Source organism: Anser brachyrhynchus (assembly GCF_964034855.1).
Source record: "Anser brachyrhynchus genome assembly, chromosome: 1".
NCBI classification, from domain to species: Eukaryota; Metazoa; Chordata; class Aves; order Anseriformes; family Anatidae; genus Anser; species Anser brachyrhynchus.
In genome coordinates, this window is record NC_137694.1 from 54,104,135 (window position 1) to 54,123,418 (window position 19,284).

Here is a 19,284-nt window from a genome sequence, read left to right on the forward strand (position 1 = left end):
CTGTAGATCTGGCAGTGTAGGAATGGAGATCAGGGAGGTACGTCATTGTTACATGCAGTCAGAGGAGGGATTCTTTAGACTAGTTTCTTGGTGAAGGACGTGTAAAACATTCATGGATTTGGTTGTATTCAAGGGATGCTGTATCATGCTCGTAGGTACCAGATGATACTCTAACCATCCACTCCACAACAACTGAGAAAAAGCCTTCAAAAATTTAGGTTGGTAAAACTCAGATTTAATGCATTCTGCAAAATGGACTCTCACGGAGCAACAGATTCAAAATGTTTGCAGCAGTTTATGCTGAAGAAACGGCTAAGCACTCTGAAAAAAAAATAGAGAAAATTAGATTGCTCCAGCAATTCACAGCCTAAATCAGATACACTTTGCATGTCAGACAAACACTTCTTTACTGACAAAAACATTCATCCTTGACATTCTTAAAATCTATTGGTGTTCGCAAGCTGCAGGATTTTCCTGAAAGATAGGCAATAGTGTGTGCCTGTATTTGACAATGCTATTGCAAGTACAGGTAATTTATAAATCACCCTGAAAAATAATGCTCTTCCTGGAAGTGCTTATATCAGTTCAACAGCCATGCAACTTGATGGCCCAATAAATGGCTTTCTAGAAAATGTTTTATTTTAAAAATAACTTTTTATATGCATTCCAAAGGCTTATTTACAGTAAGTATAACCATTAACTCTGCAGTTAAGTACATGGGCAGATGTTCTGATCAGCAGACACATGTAGCTCCCAGGTTAATGCTATTTTAAGCTGCTTACAAAGTTCAAAAATCCAAGATTTTTCCTGGTTGATATGTTTCTAACATGTGTAATTGGAACAACAAATGAGTCACAGATCCAAAGAACATTCAAAGTAATAGTCAGTTCTGTGTCCACACTTGACAAGCCTTCCATCTAACAATTTACACCGTAATTCTTACTATAACGCATGAACATCTAAAAAAAAAGTCCATCTGAGATCAGCAGATTCTCTTCACTAGGTGAAACTTGATACATGAAACTCTGTAAAAATATTCACTTTTCATCGTGTTTAAAAAACAAAATTACAGCGTGCCTTGGCTGCCTTTCAAGTGCCAAATTCACATACTGGTGGACACACCCATTTTCCATTAAAAGCAATGGGAGATGCATGACACTGTCTGTCTGGCCTTCACTGAGTGAAATGAAGCAGAAAAAAAGGGAAGGAAAAAAAAAAACCAAAACAGATTTTGCTAGATATTACACAGCAGCAGAGCCAGAAGTCAAACTTGAGAACCCTGATTACCATCCCCTACATCTACTGTGGGGAATTAGGGCAAAAAAGGGAAGAGGCAATGCCATTGATTAGAAAGGAAAGCAGGCATTAGGAAGCAGTGATATGGTGTGTCAAAATGAGTCAATATTGAAAGAGAAGAAAAAAAAACTGAGTGGAAAAATACTGAAAGCTACAATCAGAAAAGAAAAAAAAGATGATGTGAAGCAGAATTAAGCATAAATAACAGGAGATACATTGATTAGAGGCATTTTTCACACATGTTAAACAATTGATTGTCAAAATATCTTCAGGAAATACACAGACACCATGTTTGCCTCGAGTAGGTATATTTACTATGGCATACAATGGCTTGGGTTGTAGATTGATGCTGACAAAAGACAAGTCTCTTTACTCCTCATCCATCCTGGCCACAAATCACATTTGCAGCTGCCTCAAAAATATAATCACATAGCACTACCTACTGACACTTGGCAAAACCCAAAAGGCAGCAGTGATTATGCCCTCGGTGTTCTGAAAAGGAGAATTATTTCACAAAAGCTGTAAAAAGACTTGTGACTTGCCATACTGCAGTCTCTTGAAAAATGCACCGCTGAAGTTGCTGGCACTTACAGCATAAACCAGAAAGGTGCCATGACTGTCCCAGAATTGAACATCTCACATTTGGGTGACAACCAGCAGCTTCCCAGTGGAACCCAGCACAGCCAACACGGCCCTAGCTTCACAGGGCAGTGGTGGGCTCAGAACAGGAGCCTGGAATGGAGACTTGGGATAAAAAGAAGAGAATGTGGAAGACAGCAAGAATGGGCTTGTACAACCTCCTGAGCCCTATTAGTACTCTCCAAAATTACCAAACACTTCAAATAGCTGAAGGACCAGATGAGATGTTTTTCCCTGCTGTTGGCCCATTTTACATCTTCTCGAACAAGGTCTAAGCACGTCCTTACCCTTACAATACTTAAAAGCATTCTGCAAAGGCTTCAGGTAAAGCTACCTCCCAACCAAACCCATTTTCCTGACTACCAAACTCTCCTCTTCCAGGGCTCTATAAAGTCAAAGGCGTCTGACACAACCTTATTCCCCCAAAACAGCATTTTTCAAAGTTTTAAAAACTGACTGTTGTGGAACTACTGCTAAAGGGCGCTCAGCAGTTGTACCTATGCATATGTAGAGGGACCAGGCAGAAGCCCTGGTGGTGGCACTCATGAAACCCATCCAAGGGCACCAGAACCGATGGATCCACATAGCGGCAGGATGAATTCACCCCCATGTTCTACAACAGCTAAAAGGAAATCAGAAGGAAAATGCACACAGAAAAGATTGCTTTGCTTTTCAGCCCTCGGTGCCTAAGTCTTTTGCATTCTACTTCCCAGCCTCAGGTTTGGAAATAGCCGTCAACAGTCCACACCTTCCATCAGTCGACAAGTACAGCCAGCCACAGAGATCCGCATCCCTGGAGGTGCGCACCTCCCAAGAAGGCTGCAAGAAGCAGAGGAGGGTCATCATGAGCTGCGGCCACAGATCTGCTCGATGTCGTAGATCTCCTTGGGACAGTCAGCAGACAAGATGAGAGGCGAATCTTCTGCTATCACAACATCATCCTCAATGCGCACACCAATGCCACGAAACCTCTCCGGGGCATTCATGTCATCTTCAGGGATATAAAGGCCTGAAAGAAAGGAGGGAATTAAAACATGCCACACTCTCCAGAACAACATCTTTCCCTCACCGCACCACCATGAGAACAGGGTCAGACTTTCAGCAATATAACAGAAGTTTGACCCTGAAGAAGTTTAATAAGGAAAGCTGCTCTCTTTCCTTCAATCACAGCAGCTGGTAGACAAAGAAAGGAAAGTCTCTCTCAGTGCCTACAGATGCTAACATGTCGATTAAAACTTCCACAATTACAGCTGGTCCTTCTGCATTTCTTGCTCTCAATGCTGTGCTCACAATGATGATTTTAACAGTGTTCTGAATAGAAAGAGAGAAGAGCCGAGCATTAAATATCAGTTTTCAGCTGACAGCTCCAAATCCAGTGACAAGAAGAAACAAAGATTCATCGTGAAATGCCTAGTTTGCAAAGATAAGTTGTGAATGCCTGTAATTGCAGGCTGCAAGGTTCAAGAGACTTACGCTACCAGTGACTGGTAGTAGTTTAGTCACAGCAACACAGACCACAACACAAGTGAGTTTACTCTGCTTCTCTGCCCTGCAATTCACCTGTGCTGCTGAGGGTCAAATGCTAGCAGTCTGAGGTCTGTACTGCTCTGCCTTATGCTGCACAGACACTTTCTGAGAGTTAACTCCCACAACTTGTTACCTTGGCTATGTTTGGGAGGGAAATATGGTTTTCTAATACTGTAACGACTTTGGGAAGGGATTAAGTTAAGGTTTTCTAACCCTGTAATCATTTCCAATTTCAGCAAGAAAGGATCTGAATGCTTTGGTCTGAGGGACCAACTAAATACTCAATGCAATACTGTTATCCTCAGTGTTACCTGGACAAAAGTCCACCACTGACTGTACATCTTTTTACCTGGTTCAATGGTTATCACCATGCCTGGCTGGAGCGGGAGCGATCGGGATATATCTGGGGTATCATGAACATCCATGCCCAGGTAATGGCCCACATGATGTGGGCAGTACTTTCGAACAGCCTAGCAGAAGACAAAACAAGTGTTAAGGAGGTAGTTAAGCACAGGCCAACCCGTTGTTCCAATGCAAAAGACTGGAGAGAAGAAAGAGAGCAGTTATGTGCTTAGCAAGCAGTCTGACTGCAATGACTAGGTCACTGGGTCTTCCAGTTATCAGAACTGGAGGCCCTCAAAACCTACCAGTACCAGCTGCCTGTTCTGAGTGTGTTGCAAACTGCCTTTCCTCCTCCCTGGCAAGAACAGCCCGAGCACATCACTACCTCAGCAGGACAGGCAAGACCTCAGTTTTTGTCTCGATGAACTTTGCTGCCCCAACCCTTTCCATCCCTTACACATCCAAGCCCTGTGTTGCTCCTGTCATTTGACCCTGACAACTGGCAGCAGCTGTACCAGCTGCTATGTGATGCGATGAAGCGGTCTCCTCTGCATGACAGAGAGGGTGCTGTGCCAATTTCACTCAGCAGCTACAGCAGGATTTTAACCCACCTCTGCCGGGCACTGCTACTGCCTCCCCTTGCATCATCCCAATCCCCTCCCTCCAGAGAGGAGCTCTGTGTCACGGGGAATCAAAGAGCTAATTCCTCCTCTGCCCCAGGCTCCTCACGTTCACTGGGGACTGAGCTGCAGACGCTGATCTCATCTGGCTGTGCTGCCGCCTGCCGAGAGAAAGCGGCATGATAGCCTGCGTGCAGGGGCGAGAACATGTGCTGTTATTGCACTGACACTGCAGGACAATTAACTCTGGCAGAACTCTGTACTGCTGCCAAAGGGATAGCTCTGCCACCTGGTTCCTGCCAGCCTTCTTGTATCGGCATCAGCAATCATGCCGGTTTGCAGTGAATGGGACCAGGTAAACTTTTCCAACTGCAAAACAATCCTGTTTTGTCCGCATGTTCAGCTCTGTGGCAGAGCAGTTCCCCAGTCTGTTCAGCAGTGACAGAGAGGTGCAGAAGGGGCAGCAGGTGGAAAGACTGGGAAAATGGGCTGCACCTTTTGGTGGAACTGCAAATTTATGCTATTTTAAATAGAGCACGGAACTATGACTAATTGCCTGCAGTCAGCCCTTGACACGGACTTCTGCATTAGTGCCAACGTTTCTCTAGGTCCCTTCAGACTGTCTGTATTCCAAGGTATAGCTACATGAATACGTAGTGCAGGCCAATGGAACGGATCTGCAGAGTGAAAGAGCAAGTGCCAAGGGGATAACATCCACACTACGCACATTGTTACTGAGATGTTACTTCAGATCAAATTGTGGGCTGAATGCCCATTAGGGGTTGAAACGCAACTTCGAGTTTAGCCTCATCTGAGAAAAACCCAGTTCTGTGCTGAGACCAGCCCATGACATTAATTAAAGCATATTAAGTAGGGACAATGAAAAGATTCACTTCAAAAGCACACTCCTGATCCAAACTAAAGCCAGTAATATAGCCTACGGATGCAATAGTCAGGCCTAATGGGGAGAAGCCGGATTAAAAATCCTGCAAGTACCTTGAAGAATTGGCTGTCAGTGACACTGCTCTTTAGGATCCCCAGATCTTTCAGTTTCTGTCCAATAAGGCTCAGCATGAGGCTGTAGATATTTTCCAGACTCACACCTGGGGAGCAGAGGCTCAGACAGGACTTCTGGATGTCCAGGACAGCCTGGTATAGTTCTGCCTGAGGTTTGGTGAACCTGCAAAACATTGAGAAAAGGACCAAAGGGCATTTCTCACAATTAAGTCCTCTACCCAGAAGCTGCTTTAGGGCCAGATTCAGTTCAGTGATGGAACAAGGAAAGTCAGAAAGGAAAGTAACTGGCTCCTTATTTGAAATGCCAGACTAGGCATCACTGAAACATGCCCTTCATCACACTGGGTAGAGGCAGGGTTTCTGGTTAACTTCCTAACCCCAAAGCAAAGCAAGGCAATGCTACTACTGGAAAAAGTCCACACCTGAGCCAAAACACGCAGGAATCAAACACGCAACCACATGGTGTGGTGAGCAACACTACACCAGCAAATTCACAACTGACACAGTCATGCACTAGTAAACTAAACTCCTGTTCCCTTACACACAACCAGAGTTAGAAGCAGCCGAATGCACAAGAGACCCCTCTGCACTTAAGACATACCGTGATAGTGAAAATAGCAGTGATCACAAATATTCATGCAGTAATTAATGAGGCATCGAGGAATATAACTTCTCATACTGACAGATTCATTTACACAATTTGATTACTCTGAAGAACCACAGAATGGAACATGGTCAAACTATTCAGAAACAGATCACACACACACACGTTCAAACTGTAACTTATTTAAGAGCTTCCCATATTCCTTCAAAACAGACAAACCAGCAATACCTTCCATTGACGGGCCAGGTTCGTGTGATGTCACTTACGTAGCAGGAAGACTCACATCCACCGTCTAGCAGGACCAGTTCACCATCCTGGAGAACAACAGGAAAAAATGCTCTGTGGATCAGTCGCTATTAACTGAATTGATTTCTCTGTCTGAGAGCAAGAAAGGAGATTATACGGTTATTCTTGCAAAGCAGCTGCAGAGATGTGAATCCCTTTTGCAGAACAACACCCCAGGTGCTACTGTTTATAAACAGACTACTCCAGTTGGACTGTTTCTCCTCCAGTAAATTGTGCCAGTGACTCCTTTCACTAGTGAACTGTCTCAGTGACTGACACAGAAGTGTTTTGCAATTAAAAAAAAGTTTTTTTGAGTTACCACCATGATTACTAACAAGTAAAAAAAAATTAGCCTTGTCACAAGACTCAGCAAAATAACTTCTCTGGCAGCGTATGCCTGCTGTAAAAGCACTACTGAATAGTTTGCACCATCTTCCTTCTCTTCTGGGACCTTTCTGACTGCTCTAAAATATACTTCTGAATCTACCTGGTGATGAAAATGGACTTTGGAGATGTGAATCTCCAATTCATTTCAGTAAAACTGTTCCATGTCAATCGAATCACTGACTGCCCATTTTCTAGAAAGCAATGCAAAAAAAGAGAAAGTGCCAAGAACAAAACCACTGCCTTGCTTTCCCCCCTTGAAAGGGTTAGCAACAAATTGAGCAATCAGAACTGTAAAAACTTTGGATTAAATTCTCTACGGATTTACACTGCATGTAATTCAAGACCTTTTCTAGAGATTCATTCCACAGACCAGACTGTGCCAGCAGCCACAATGTGGCATGACAAAAAATAATTCTAGTGCATCAAGGGAAAATAAGAAGCGGATGGCTTGCATTGCTTCCAGTGCTACTACCATTATGTACAGATAAGTGGTACACACACTCACAATGTAGATAAACTAGCAGTGAGATTGTCTCACTATCACACATATAAGCCATTAGCTATCCATTTAAACTCTATTTTCAACTTCAAAATAGTCGGTTCAATTATTTAAGTAAAATATGAAATTGTAGCACCTGTCCTCGTCCAAGCAATTAAGCAAGCTGAATAACAATTTACTGGCTAAAGGAATTCAGCCTGTGGTTTCATTGTTCGGTGAGTGCCTTCTTATGTTACACATCTTTTCCTCTTTTTTTTAAAGAGGAATCTACTAAGTAGTGGACTGAAGTACACACCTGGCCATATGAAACCTTTAGATTCCTTCCAAATTAGATACCTTGTCAGCCTATTTGGCAACAAGATCCATAAGAGGCAGCTCACAAAGGAACAGTCAAGTTTGTGTGTTTAACCTCCTACTTACCTGTCTAGAAAGAGCAAGTGACAGTATTTAACAGAACAACATTAACAGAAGCAGCTGGAGTTACAAGTGCATGCCTGACCTTGGATGACAGTACAACAAAGCTTCTTTCTGCCCCAAACAGCCTGTCATATCTTTTGTACGTGTGTCTCTGCAGATCATTTCAAGGTCTGCTTACATGCCAGCTTCAAGACAAGACAATGCTAGCAGGAAAAGTTTCCTCCTGTATTAACATGTAGGGAAAATATGCTCCACTGAGACGTGAATTGTGAATACAGCAGTGGGGTTACACTGCTTCTCAGAATACTTCTCTGAATCTAGAGGTGTTTTATCAGGAGAGCTGGAAAGAGTTCAATTCAATAGTATGAATCTTCAAAATAAGGCAGATACATTAATTTACCTACAACTATTTAATTCACCTCTCTCAACATTTAATGCTAGTCCTTTCCTTCCTTGTTCCTCTTCCTTGCTTTGTTGGCCTACATGGAGTCTGAAATGCATTTCAGCTTAGCCAGAGAAGGAATGCATTTTTGCACCTTAGGTTGCAAAGCAAGGCCCAGCAAAGCAAGTGACAGCAGAAGGCCCCTGGAGTGCCTTTACTCTGTCTGCTGCAGCGGTCCCTCTCTTCTGTGAGGCTGCCAACTCACCCAGCGCTGCACACTACAGGACAGAAACGTGGTGCAGGAGCAGGCATGCTTGCTAAATGAAGTATTTGGAAGCTTGTTTTCAAGTCCTTGCACTCTGCAGAAAATACAGCAGCAAGTGCAAAGAGGAGAGAAAGAGACTAGAAGGAGTAAAGTTAATCTGTCACTGATAGTAAAGCTTACCAGGGAGGATTCCTTTCCCTTGCTAACTTGAAAACATTTAAGTGTTTTGATCTGCTCAGCCAAAATGGAGATCAGCATGGGGATGCATATGGGGACAGTGTGTTCCAGAAACACATTTTAAGTAACTGGACAGCGTATGGTTTACCTTGATGAGCTGATTGTTCTTCACATAGTGCAAAGTGTTTGATCTATTGCCACCAGCTACAACAGGGGGGTAGGCCAAGATATCAGCACCACGAGCCCGGCACTCAAATTCAAACTGGAAAACAGATTCAGAGAGGAGACAGTTAGTGCTGGTGATTAACTGCCCTGGGGCTATTATAATTCATGTCCTATAAGTCTTTTCTTACTTCGTATGACACAAAGTGACATTGCAAAGTGAATTTATTACATGAAAACAGCCTAGAAGTTTTTCCAGAACTCTGGAGGAAATAATACAGAGCTATCCACTTTTCATGAGAGGGTTTTACACCTGCATCCAGTCTCATGGAAGCTCTCAATGGTGCAAGTTGTTCAATACAGCATCAAACATTCATGACGTTGCCATAAATCCAGGTGAGGATTTGCTCTTCTATAAAGTAATGCTCTTAGTTGCCATACAGCTTTGCAAATTTTCTAAGATCCTAAATGCCAGCAAGCCAACAGGTGTGTTTTGCTGCTGTCTTTTAAAATTACAGACTACCAGAATATTTACAGCACTATGTACTTTTACAACCCTGTCCAATAAGAAGGTTAAGGAAGTATGTGCTAGCTGCATCTCTGAGCAATAAATAAATAATTTTTTTATTTTTTTTCCAAAAGTTCAAGATCTTTACCTTCCTTCAGTGATAAAGCAGACGAAAGCATGGAAATGAATAAACTTATGTCTATTAAGCCCCTCTATATCCTCAATATATTACTAATATGTCTTTTCTATGATAAGCAAAAACATGTGGGACAGAGCACTTCAGGATTCCTATATGTAGTAAGGTAGATTTTACAATCCTGAAGAAGAGTGAAAAACTGAGCTGTAAAATCCATTTAAATTAAAATCATTTTCTTTACAAATTAGACATACTGCTCGTTGCCATGTCAGCAGAGGCCCATCTATGTCAGAACTGAGGGTCAAATCCTGCTGATGTTCCTCAAACATACATCTCACTGCAATTCCTTATGTAATTCCTTAGCAAATGTGCAAGCAAATTAGTCTTTATTTTGTAACTGAGAGGTGTCTACATTGCTTCAAGACAGTTGTGGTAATCCAATGCAGTGAGAGGCTATAGTCAAGAGACGGAGGCTTTACAAATAGCTGTTATACCTACCTATATTTTGTACAATACAATTGCTTTATAGAGTAAGATGATAACCGTCTCTGATTGCTTAGAAGGTTTTGTAGTTAAATACATTAGAAATATATATCAATAGCAGATAAATGTTGAAAACTGATATATTCCTTCAGTAAGGGTGGGGGAAGTACTGCTAAAGAATTCCCCACCCTGACCTTACTGTGAAAGCTGCCACAAAAGCAGACGCCACGGCTGCTGACAAGGTATACATTAATCAGGTATGCCCCTCTCCAGATGTGGAAGGTGAGAATGTGCACAAAAGTAAGAACGTTCACTAAAATTCTCACAGTCACTGAGACAAACAACCACCCAGCTAGGAAGAACTCCTTCAGTAATTGAAAATTTGCTTTTTTTCAGTTCTTCCATACCGATCCAGCTTTTTTATCACCATTGCCTTGGTGACAGTCTATAAAATGGATAGTAGAAAACAGGCTGCATTTGACTTACACAGTTAACAATATCACACACCTTAAAAGAAGTAACTTCTTGAATCTCACAACACTGTATTAAGCAAATAGCAGATAATTGCAACATAAAAGTATCTTACTGCTTTTCCCAATTATTATCTGTTGTATGAATTGTCATCTACAGTAAGTTATTTTTATTGCAGATATATGCATAATCTCTTCGTACGTTCAGCAAGGAGAGGAAGATCCAAATGGGTGTGGATTCTCACTCAGGGTAGGTGGAAATGGTAAAAACAAACAAACAAAAACTCTAGTGAAACCCTACATTCAAACTCAGGATTTTCCATTTATTAGGCTAGTATTTCTCTAGAGCAGTCAGTCTGCTTAGATAAGGCACAGTTTGAACTCTTGTCCATGAGGCAGGCTCACAGCTCACCCAAACACAGATGCAGCCAACTTCTCTCTCTTTTACAACTTTTCTGGAATTAGTTGTTACATTTTGTCTCCCTTTAACTCTTCAGTCCTCCTCACTCTTCTCTCCCATGTTTTTTCTTTGCCTTTTCTCCCACGTTGCAACTTCCCCCACACCAACTGTGTCCTTCTTTAACCAAATCTTCACACAGTAGCTTCCCACCATCACTGGTAGGATTACTTTGTGTCTTGCTGCAACACTCAAGGTGCTCTGAAGAATTAGGCCAGCATATTCAAAGGAGCTAGAGAACAGCCTTACTTTTCAGTTACTTTAAATACAAACAAACAAACAAACACTCCTCTTTTTTATGCCTTTGAAGGCGCATTAACCCTTTCTGGAGCTTTGGCTTCAACTTCACTGCTCCTTGGAAATAAAGACAACAAACAAAAAAGACCTCCAGGAAGAATATTTCATCCTCAGTGTCAGAACACTGAACACTGGGACCAGTACATGCGTGAGAGTAAGAATCTAGTATGGCTACGTGGTACAAGATATATATCCATAGGGGTAGAAGTACGTTTTTATTGTTATAGGTCCCAAATTCAGAATCTGTTGACATCTCCAAGCACACTCGAAAACAATCTGCTGCAACACTGACTTAGGTCAAAGGAGTTGCCCAAACAAGACTGCAGTTCCAGGAGAGTCCGGGGGCATGTCTAAGGAGATGTGAGAGTTGGGTGAAGGAGGGATATGCTACAGTGGGAGGCACATCATAGGGAGATCTGACATTCCTAGTTTCCTGGAAGAATAAAAAACATCCAGCCCTTCTATCTCACTCCCAACAATGAGATACTCACCTTTGCATACAGAAAGGCTTCGTCCACTGGAGATTTGCTGGCAAACATTGTCTCTATGAAAGCCTACAAAAAAAGCACAGCCTTTCAGTTAGTAAAGGAGCCTGAACTTGAGAGAAATTCTTTTTTATTATCCGCTGTCTTTTGGGGAATGCCTCAAATGAGCTGATTTCTTGAAAACAATGGGATAAATGGGGAAGAAAATGTCATGAGAAAGGAGAGTGGAAGTAGGGGAGAGAGTATAGGGGAACCCCTATTCCTGAATTAATAGTACTTTAAAACAGTCTAACAGCTGCTGGCTCATCTTGGCTGAAGTTCCATTAATTGAGAGAAGCTAGTTGTCCAAACCGTCTTCCTGTTTCTCCTTGCCATGTGGAGGGAGCTGAGCTCAGCCAATAACCGAGAGACAGCAGTTCAGTAACTAAGATTAGACCTTATCCTTCCAACCTACCTCACCTTACCAACACCCCTCTCCCCTTTCTTACTTAAAGGAATGCATTGGTTCATTTTGAGAGCAGTTCATTTTGAGCACAACTGCATACCTCTGCTGTCACCCGTCCAGCTATCTTCATCCTTTCAATCTCTGCGGGAGATTTGATCAGCCGAAGGTTTTGCACTAGACGTCGGATGCCCTGGATATGATTTTTGCTGCGAGCTTTTATCTCAGCCAGGGGCTGCATATAGTCAGAGTGCAGCTCTTTATGCACTGGTTTAGTCAAGTCGTACCACACCATGCTTGACTCACCTGGAATACAAAGCAAAAGCTGACGCAGAAGAAGATAAATTTAGAAATTACCTCCCTATACTGAACAAAATCACTCCTCCTAGACTAGACCTGTTGCTACATTTGAGAAGATAATTTCCTCTGAATCTGCATTTACAGGCCATATATATACTTTCACGGAACAATAGAGCTCTCTTCAAAATCTGGAAAATTAGCAATGCATAACATGTAAGATTTGACAAATCCCCACTTATATGCAAATACTGGGCTTTGTGATCAGCACTGATCTTGTACGGATTAATTTAGAATTTGTATATCAAAGCCGCACTTGTATAGGTAAGCGAGCCACCGCATTGCAGTGGCGCATGTTCTGAATCATTCTCTCGTTTAGCCTGTCCCCTCTGATGCTGTAAGGCATGTTACCCGCTGCATGGAATCACGGTCATTATCAACCATGCTTCAAAATATCTTTGGGGAACAATTGCTTATTTCAGCCGTTGAGAGGAGATGAACTTACTGAGGACAAGCGTATTTACCTATGTGAAAATTTATTTAGAACATCAGAGCTCGCACCCACATTCCCCCACAGGAGCATTTTAAGAGGGAATGAGTAGAAAAGCCACGTAGAGTCACAGCTGAGGCCCACCTAGGCCCTCTATCTTTGGTGACAGTAACCATTAGCAGGTGCTTACAAAAAGTCTCTAAGAAACAGGGTATTAGTGAAAAATTATTTCTCCTAGCACATCCTCCTCGCTTTTGGTTTCTTCATTTCAAGGCTCCATCTTCATAACTGATTAACTGCTTTTCATGGGACTAAAATCTTTTGAATCCACTTATACTTTTGATGTTCCAGACCTCCCGTGAATGATCTACAGTTTAAAACGTAAAAGGTGTGAAAACCTGCCACCTGATCATTTCATTCAGTGTTCCCTTTTGATTGTAGCTAATGACAAATAGTGACTAATCATTCCTATTCATCCTCTTTGCGCTTTCTATAACCACACGCCTTTCATACCTTACACGCTGTTTTCTGTTTCAAGAAGAGCAAGTTTGTCTAGCATGTATCTCATGGAGAATCCATATTTCTGATCATTCTTGTTGCCCTTTGCCTTTATTTTCAATATATCTTTCTTTGAAACAAAATAACTAGAATCAGAGACAGTATTTAAGACTCCAGCATTCACTGGATCTGTGTAATCCCCCAAACTCTTGCTCTTTTTATATTGCCATAAGCTTCCAGCTTCATTTCATAATACATACAAATTCACCCTGGGTTGTAAGTATTGGGGCTACATGGTGATGTGCGATGCACAAGAACAATCTAAAGGACAGTAATGTTTGTGTTTCAAGAATACGTCAACAGCTAGCTAACAAAGGTGAGGGAACTAACAAGATCCCTTGATGGATCATTTTTCAGAGCCTATTATGAATAAAATTCCTCCAAGTTTCCCATGCTTCGTCTGGTTCTGGCTCTGTCAGCAAAAAGACACACCTAAAACAGTAACATGGTCTGCCAGGCTGTCTTGTTTATTATATTTCTTACTTTTCACAAATGTGCTCCCCAGCAACCACATGGGTACACAAGAAGTTTAGAGTGGAGGAAAAACTATTATTTTCAAAAGTAGGTTTCCATTATTAACTCTCAAGAAGCTAACAAAAATATTTGATTCTCTAATAAAGCCGGGGCACAGCTTTGCTCAGTGTATACAAGAATGCTTTGAGAAAATGAGATGGCTTAATACTTGATCTTTCATAGAAGAATCTGATATGCAGCAACTAGACAACCGCTCACATAGGACAGACAGAACCGGTCAGAGAAGCAGTTTTGTATCACCTCACCGGGATTACAAAGTAAATGTAATGTACATGAAAGATGCCAGCCTAACTAAAATTTTCTATGAACAGATCAAATACGGAATAGGCAGGAACAGCAGAACAAGCCTCCTACTTGCACAGACCACCTCTCCATTAACAATTATTCTTATTGAGATTATGTGGGACAAAAGGTGGGAAATTCACACTGGCAAGCTATAGATGTCTAAGTTAAATGCCTAACTTAAGATCCTGCATCTTTTCTGCAGTCAGTCAACAAGGAGAGAGTATCTTAAACCACCTACAGGAAACCCTCCTCGTTTCCACAGACACTAGCACCAATACAGGCTCCCTAATCAGGTATTCAAGGGAGATGGCTTCACCTAATTGCTACCCAGCTACTTCCCAGAACTGTTAAGATGTCTCCTTCAGACCCTACAACCCACGTCTCATCTCACCCCCCCTCCATTTTCTGTTACCTTTCAGCTTGGCCACCAAGTGCCTGAACTCCTCTATAGTGTAAGCTTCATCTACTCCTGTGAGAGCAACAGCCCCATCTGTGCCTGACCTGGGCCCGTCCCACAGCTCTCGTCTCGGATCTCTCCGGGGCACAAAAAGGATGGCCTTGTGGGAGGGCAGCGCTTTGTCGGGAAGGCTCTGCAGCACCAGGATGCTGTCAGGCTCCTGGAACCCACACAGGTACAGGAAGTTAGTGTCCTGGTGGAAAACGTAGGGGATGTCGTTGCTCATGTAGTAGGTGGGATTCGATAACAGAATCACTGTGTGGTCCGCTCCTTCGCGGTCCTGGGCTTCCTTCTGGATCAATGCCATCAGTTTGTGTCGGCGAAGAGCATATTCCACCTGTGACAATCCTGGGGTTACCTCCCCTGTGAACAAAAGCCAAATCAGACCAAGAAATTCAAGGCACCCATGATATTTTACTAATCACAGTGACTGATTCCTGACTCCTCCCTGATGCCTTTCATATGCACGGCTTCACTGTGGTCCCTCCACAATTAGTCTTTCCATTGCTGTCTTCCACACCACTTCAGCTCCCACCCCTACAGCACATCCTCGCTCATTCTGCTCCTCCGTCATGCAAAGGGAGAAATTTGTTTTAAACAAAACCCAGATTTTCTGTTATATATTTCTGTGCAAAGGCAGAAATCACAGAACCCAAAGCATTCAGTGAATAAAACTTCGGAAGGAACAAATTTCAGATAGATAAGGAAAAATGGGGAAGGGACAAGGCAAACAGAACTTTGGCTGCAGAAAACTGATGGGTTTTTTTATGGCATCTGGACATTGAACAGAAGATTACCTCCTCAGGTTGAGCACTGGTCTCCTCAGATAAAGCTAAAATGTCTATTCAAATACACGCTAAGTCAACTCATAAAGTACCTAGTTCTAAGCTCTAAAGGGCAGACTGTTACTGGGAGGTGAATCAGAAACAGAGGCTGTCCCTGCAGAGTACAGCCAGTCACAGGATTCCAAGCAGAAAAAAACCACGACCTGCAGGCTGGCATCAGAACCTCTGATTAAAAGAAGAAATCTTCTCCGGGGAGGATGTAGCTGCTCTAGATAATTAACAATTTGGATTTTTTCAAAGCTAAGTACTATATTTCCAATGACTCTAACTAAATAAATCATATTTTAGATGAAGATATGTTTCGTATTGCTCCAGTTTCAAAAAGCATGAAGTACAGCGATCGAAAGACTCACCAAAACAAGACTGAAGACAAAAAAAACAACGAACAACAGACTAAGTATGTATTTTTTTAAATGTGAGACTCCTTGACTGTGGTATAAATTGCTTTGTGAGCCTTAATCAGTGCTTTGGCTAATATCTTATTTTAACATGGATTGAATTTTCATACTGTTAAATTCTAGTTTCACATTATTTAACGTATTGACAATTCTAGAAAAAAAAATTTACTTGTAAATGGATTCTTGCAGAAGTGGGGTGGGAAAGAAAGTTTTATCCAGAATGTCTTTCTCTGACAGAAGAGTTTAAAGAAAACACATTTCGTTTGCATTAAACTTTACGCCTTGGTATTTGGTGTAAAAGTAATCTTTTTGGGTTTTTTTAATCTGTAGATCTACAAATGACATAGAACACAGGAACTGTTTTAGTGGAATCTGATCCCACTTTTCTGCAATATTACGCTACAAATTTCCTAGCCTCCACTACATGCCAGCCAGCTAACTACTGCAAACAGTCCTGTCAAGTTTAGAAGCCGCAATACGTTTCCTTCCAATTGCGAGGCGTGGAATTCTCTTTGCCTTAAAGACATTTTCTTTTAAAAACACTAATTACAATAAATCAATGTCATATTATTTTAAGGAAAACAACACTCCTTTGTTAAAAGGAAAGTTACTACGAACAGCTGGAGTTCTTCTCTGGTATTTCAGTTCTGCGTACTTTTAAAGTGTCTCATTTACTGTGAACTGTTCATCAGTGCCTTGAGCCACCTGATCTAATATTGCAGTTAGCTCTGCTTTGAGCAGCGAGTGGACCTGGTGATGTCCTGAGGGCCCTTCTGACCTGAATTATCCTACAATTAAACATCTAAGTATATGGTTATATATTCACCTGTTCTCTCTGCATACATACCTATGAAAAAAGAACACAAACTCAGAATAGTTTCCTGGATATATTCAAGAATATATTTTTTTTATTTTCAATTTAAAAAAAAATGTTAAAGATGTTATTACTGTCACCTCATCTACAAACTCATTTTCACTGAATGCGAATAATAAATGTGCACAACTTCACCATCTCTTTTATCGCTACCTTCTAACTTTATAGAGACTTGTCTCTTTTTCTTCTCTTCCTCAGTTTGAATACTCTTCCGAAGAGGACGTTCTTTAGACAAGCAGTGACCATCTTTCAGTAAGTCTCTCTCCAGTCTCCCTTCATGAATCAGCGCCTTTATTTTGTGACTCACAAGACATTGGATACGAATTATTCTGGTATTTCAGCTTACACAAAGAATTCTCCCTTTTTCATATAAAAAAAACTGTATTTGCAGGACAATGAGCTCACAAGTTGCTGCTGCCATGAAAGATCTACAGCACTTAAGTCAGTGACGACAAGCCTTCTGATGAGAAGGTAGAAAGCTAACATGCAAAGCCTGTTTTTGGAATCAGCATCACCTCAGACAAGGAAGTTAAATACTAAATTACTGCCTACTGAAGCTAATCATGAGCAGCTGAAATCACAGACACCTGTATGATGCAACAGATCAATACTCTGTCCTAGACATCTCAGAAAAGCAGAGAAAAGAAAAAATGTCAGCGATTGGCTCATAGTGAGCATGAACCTAACCTGGTTTGAGAAGGTGTGGGTGTGTGAAGGGGCTGGGCTGGCCCAAATACCGGTTTGGAATCTTCTTCTGCTGGGCGGGCTGGATGGAAAATCTTCGGAGCGCACATGACTTGCAAACTAGAGGAAAAGAAACGCACCGTGTCAAGGTAAAAGATCTTTGCAGGTAGCAAGCTGCAGAATTATACTCCAGTCATCTTAGTCTTTGTAGCATTCATTCGCCTCGTATCACAAAATATCCAACTTTTGAACTTGTTGCGTACCTTGATAGCTTACAAAACAACATGCACACAACTCAACTAATGACCAAATATTCGTAAAACAGATTGAAAGAAATTAGCGTAATAACAATTAAACCTGACAGTCCAGCAAGAAAACAGAAAGCTGTGTTACTTTGCACATGCCTGCTCTTTGTGCGCAAGATGCACTCAGCACCGTCCCCATCCCTTGCTTCCCTCAAGCAGCGGAGGGCCTGAAGCGCTACTTTCCACCTGCATATCGCTATTTCTAGACTACACTTTCAAAAACCGCTCTGAACATGAATGTTTTCCGTGAATATGGAACAACTGAGGAATTTTCAAGGCCTCTACAGTGCTTTTGTTAGTAATAACGCCACTAAGACGTCATCAAGTTGCAGATATTTTTTTTCCTGTATGAAAGATGCTTGAGGTTCCTCGTTTATGTATTTAACTTGCCAGAAGCAGCGGCCAAGTTGAAAACGGTTCCTCAGCAGTATCGCCGTGTATCCCATTTCCACATCCACTAACTGCTCATACAGCCAAAGCAGGCAATTTTTAAAGAGAATTACAAGTGTGCGTTAGGGAGCTGGAGGAGTGCACAGCAAGACAAAAGCTGGAATTAAATACTGGTGTCACAAACTTCACCGACTTTGGATTTCTCAGTCACAGCCTTTCACAGCTAAAGAATTGCTGATGCCTAGCTACAAATTATCTAACACATGGAGGGAGATGATAGTGGGTTTCCTAACATGTAGCAGCTGATGCTCCAGACGCTGCCTTTCATGTCACTTGCCACGTGCCTACTACAAAATGAATTTATGCTGCCATGGCATAGACAGTCCTGGACTCTCAGAACAAATGATAATCAACTTTTCAGTAGCAGAAGCAACTATAAAGCTATGTTGCATGAGCTGAGCAGCTGCCTGCCTTTCAGGGAGATGAGACTTGAGTCTGTGGCAGAACTGTATGCCTTGGGAGTTGCTGTGCGAGCTGCTGCGTTCAGCCACTAATTGGGGATTACTTACACGGGACGAGGGATAGGCACAGCATAAAGCATTCACTGCGTGATGACTGACGGGAGTAACAGCCTGGGGATGCAGGCAGGGAGGGCTAATTACAGTTTTAATTACAGAAAACGAGAGGTTTTCAGAGGCTCCACCCCCCCCCCCCCCGAGCAGGCAGCGAGCTGAGGGACCACAACGGGCACTCAATAAAGCGACATTCTGAACACTCGGGGAAGCTTTCCAACGTGGTGCTTTATTTTCCACACAACAACCCGTTCCCCCGGCGGGCTCAGGCGTGCTCTGGGCCACGACCCGGGGCCGGAGCCAGCCTCCCCCCTACCCCTTCCCCACTCCCCTCAGCGCCCGGGGCCGGCGGCAGGGGCTGGGGCTCCGCGGCGAGAAGGACCCTCTGACCTGGGGAGCCGCGCCAGCCCCTCGCCGCCGCCAGGAGCCTCCGCATGGCCGAGGGCCGGCGCCAGCGCGGGGCTCCGCCACCCGCCCGCCCCCTGCCCGCCCACCGCGGGGCCTTCCCCGCCGCGTCGCCGCGCCGTGACACCGCAAACAGGCGGCCCGGCACCGCCTGAGGGGCCCGCCCGAGCCGCCCGCGGGGGGCACCCGGCGAGCGGCGCTGCGAGGAGGAGAAGAAGCGGCGGGGGCGAGCGCGCGGCCGCCCTGAGCCGCAGCGCGGCGGCCGCCGGCCGTTTAACGGCCACCCCGCTTCT

General features: G+C 43.0%; 1 protein-coding gene across 2 annotated transcripts; it reads right to left on the reverse strand.

The window, feature by feature from the left end:
* Nucleotides 1-1,587: 1,587 nt before the first annotated feature.
* Nucleotides 1,588-19,277, reverse strand: XPNPEP3 (X-prolyl aminopeptidase 3). 2 transcript variants are annotated; one of them, XM_080575415.1, is made up of 10 exons: nt 18,977-19,277; nt 17,323-17,439; nt 14,474-14,881; nt 12,001-12,203; nt 11,462-11,524; nt 8,606-8,719; nt 6,274-6,359; nt 5,421-5,604; nt 3,812-3,932; nt 1,588-2,944 (listed from the first exon to the last, which is right to left on the reverse strand). In XM_080575415.1, exons 1-10 carry the CDS (start codon nt 19,020-19,022, stop codon nt 2,778-2,780), a joined length of 1,509 nt encoding a protein of 502 aa, XP_080431541.1. In that variant the 5' UTR covers nt 19,023-19,277; the 3' UTR covers nt 1,588-2,777. The 2 variants fall into 2 exon arrangements, with proteins under 2 accessions (XP_080431541.1, XP_080431542.1); XM_080575416.1 differs by lacking the exon at nt 18,977-19,277 and adding an exon at nt 18,584-18,885.
* Between the last annotated feature and the right edge of the window lie 7 nt (nt 19,278-19,284).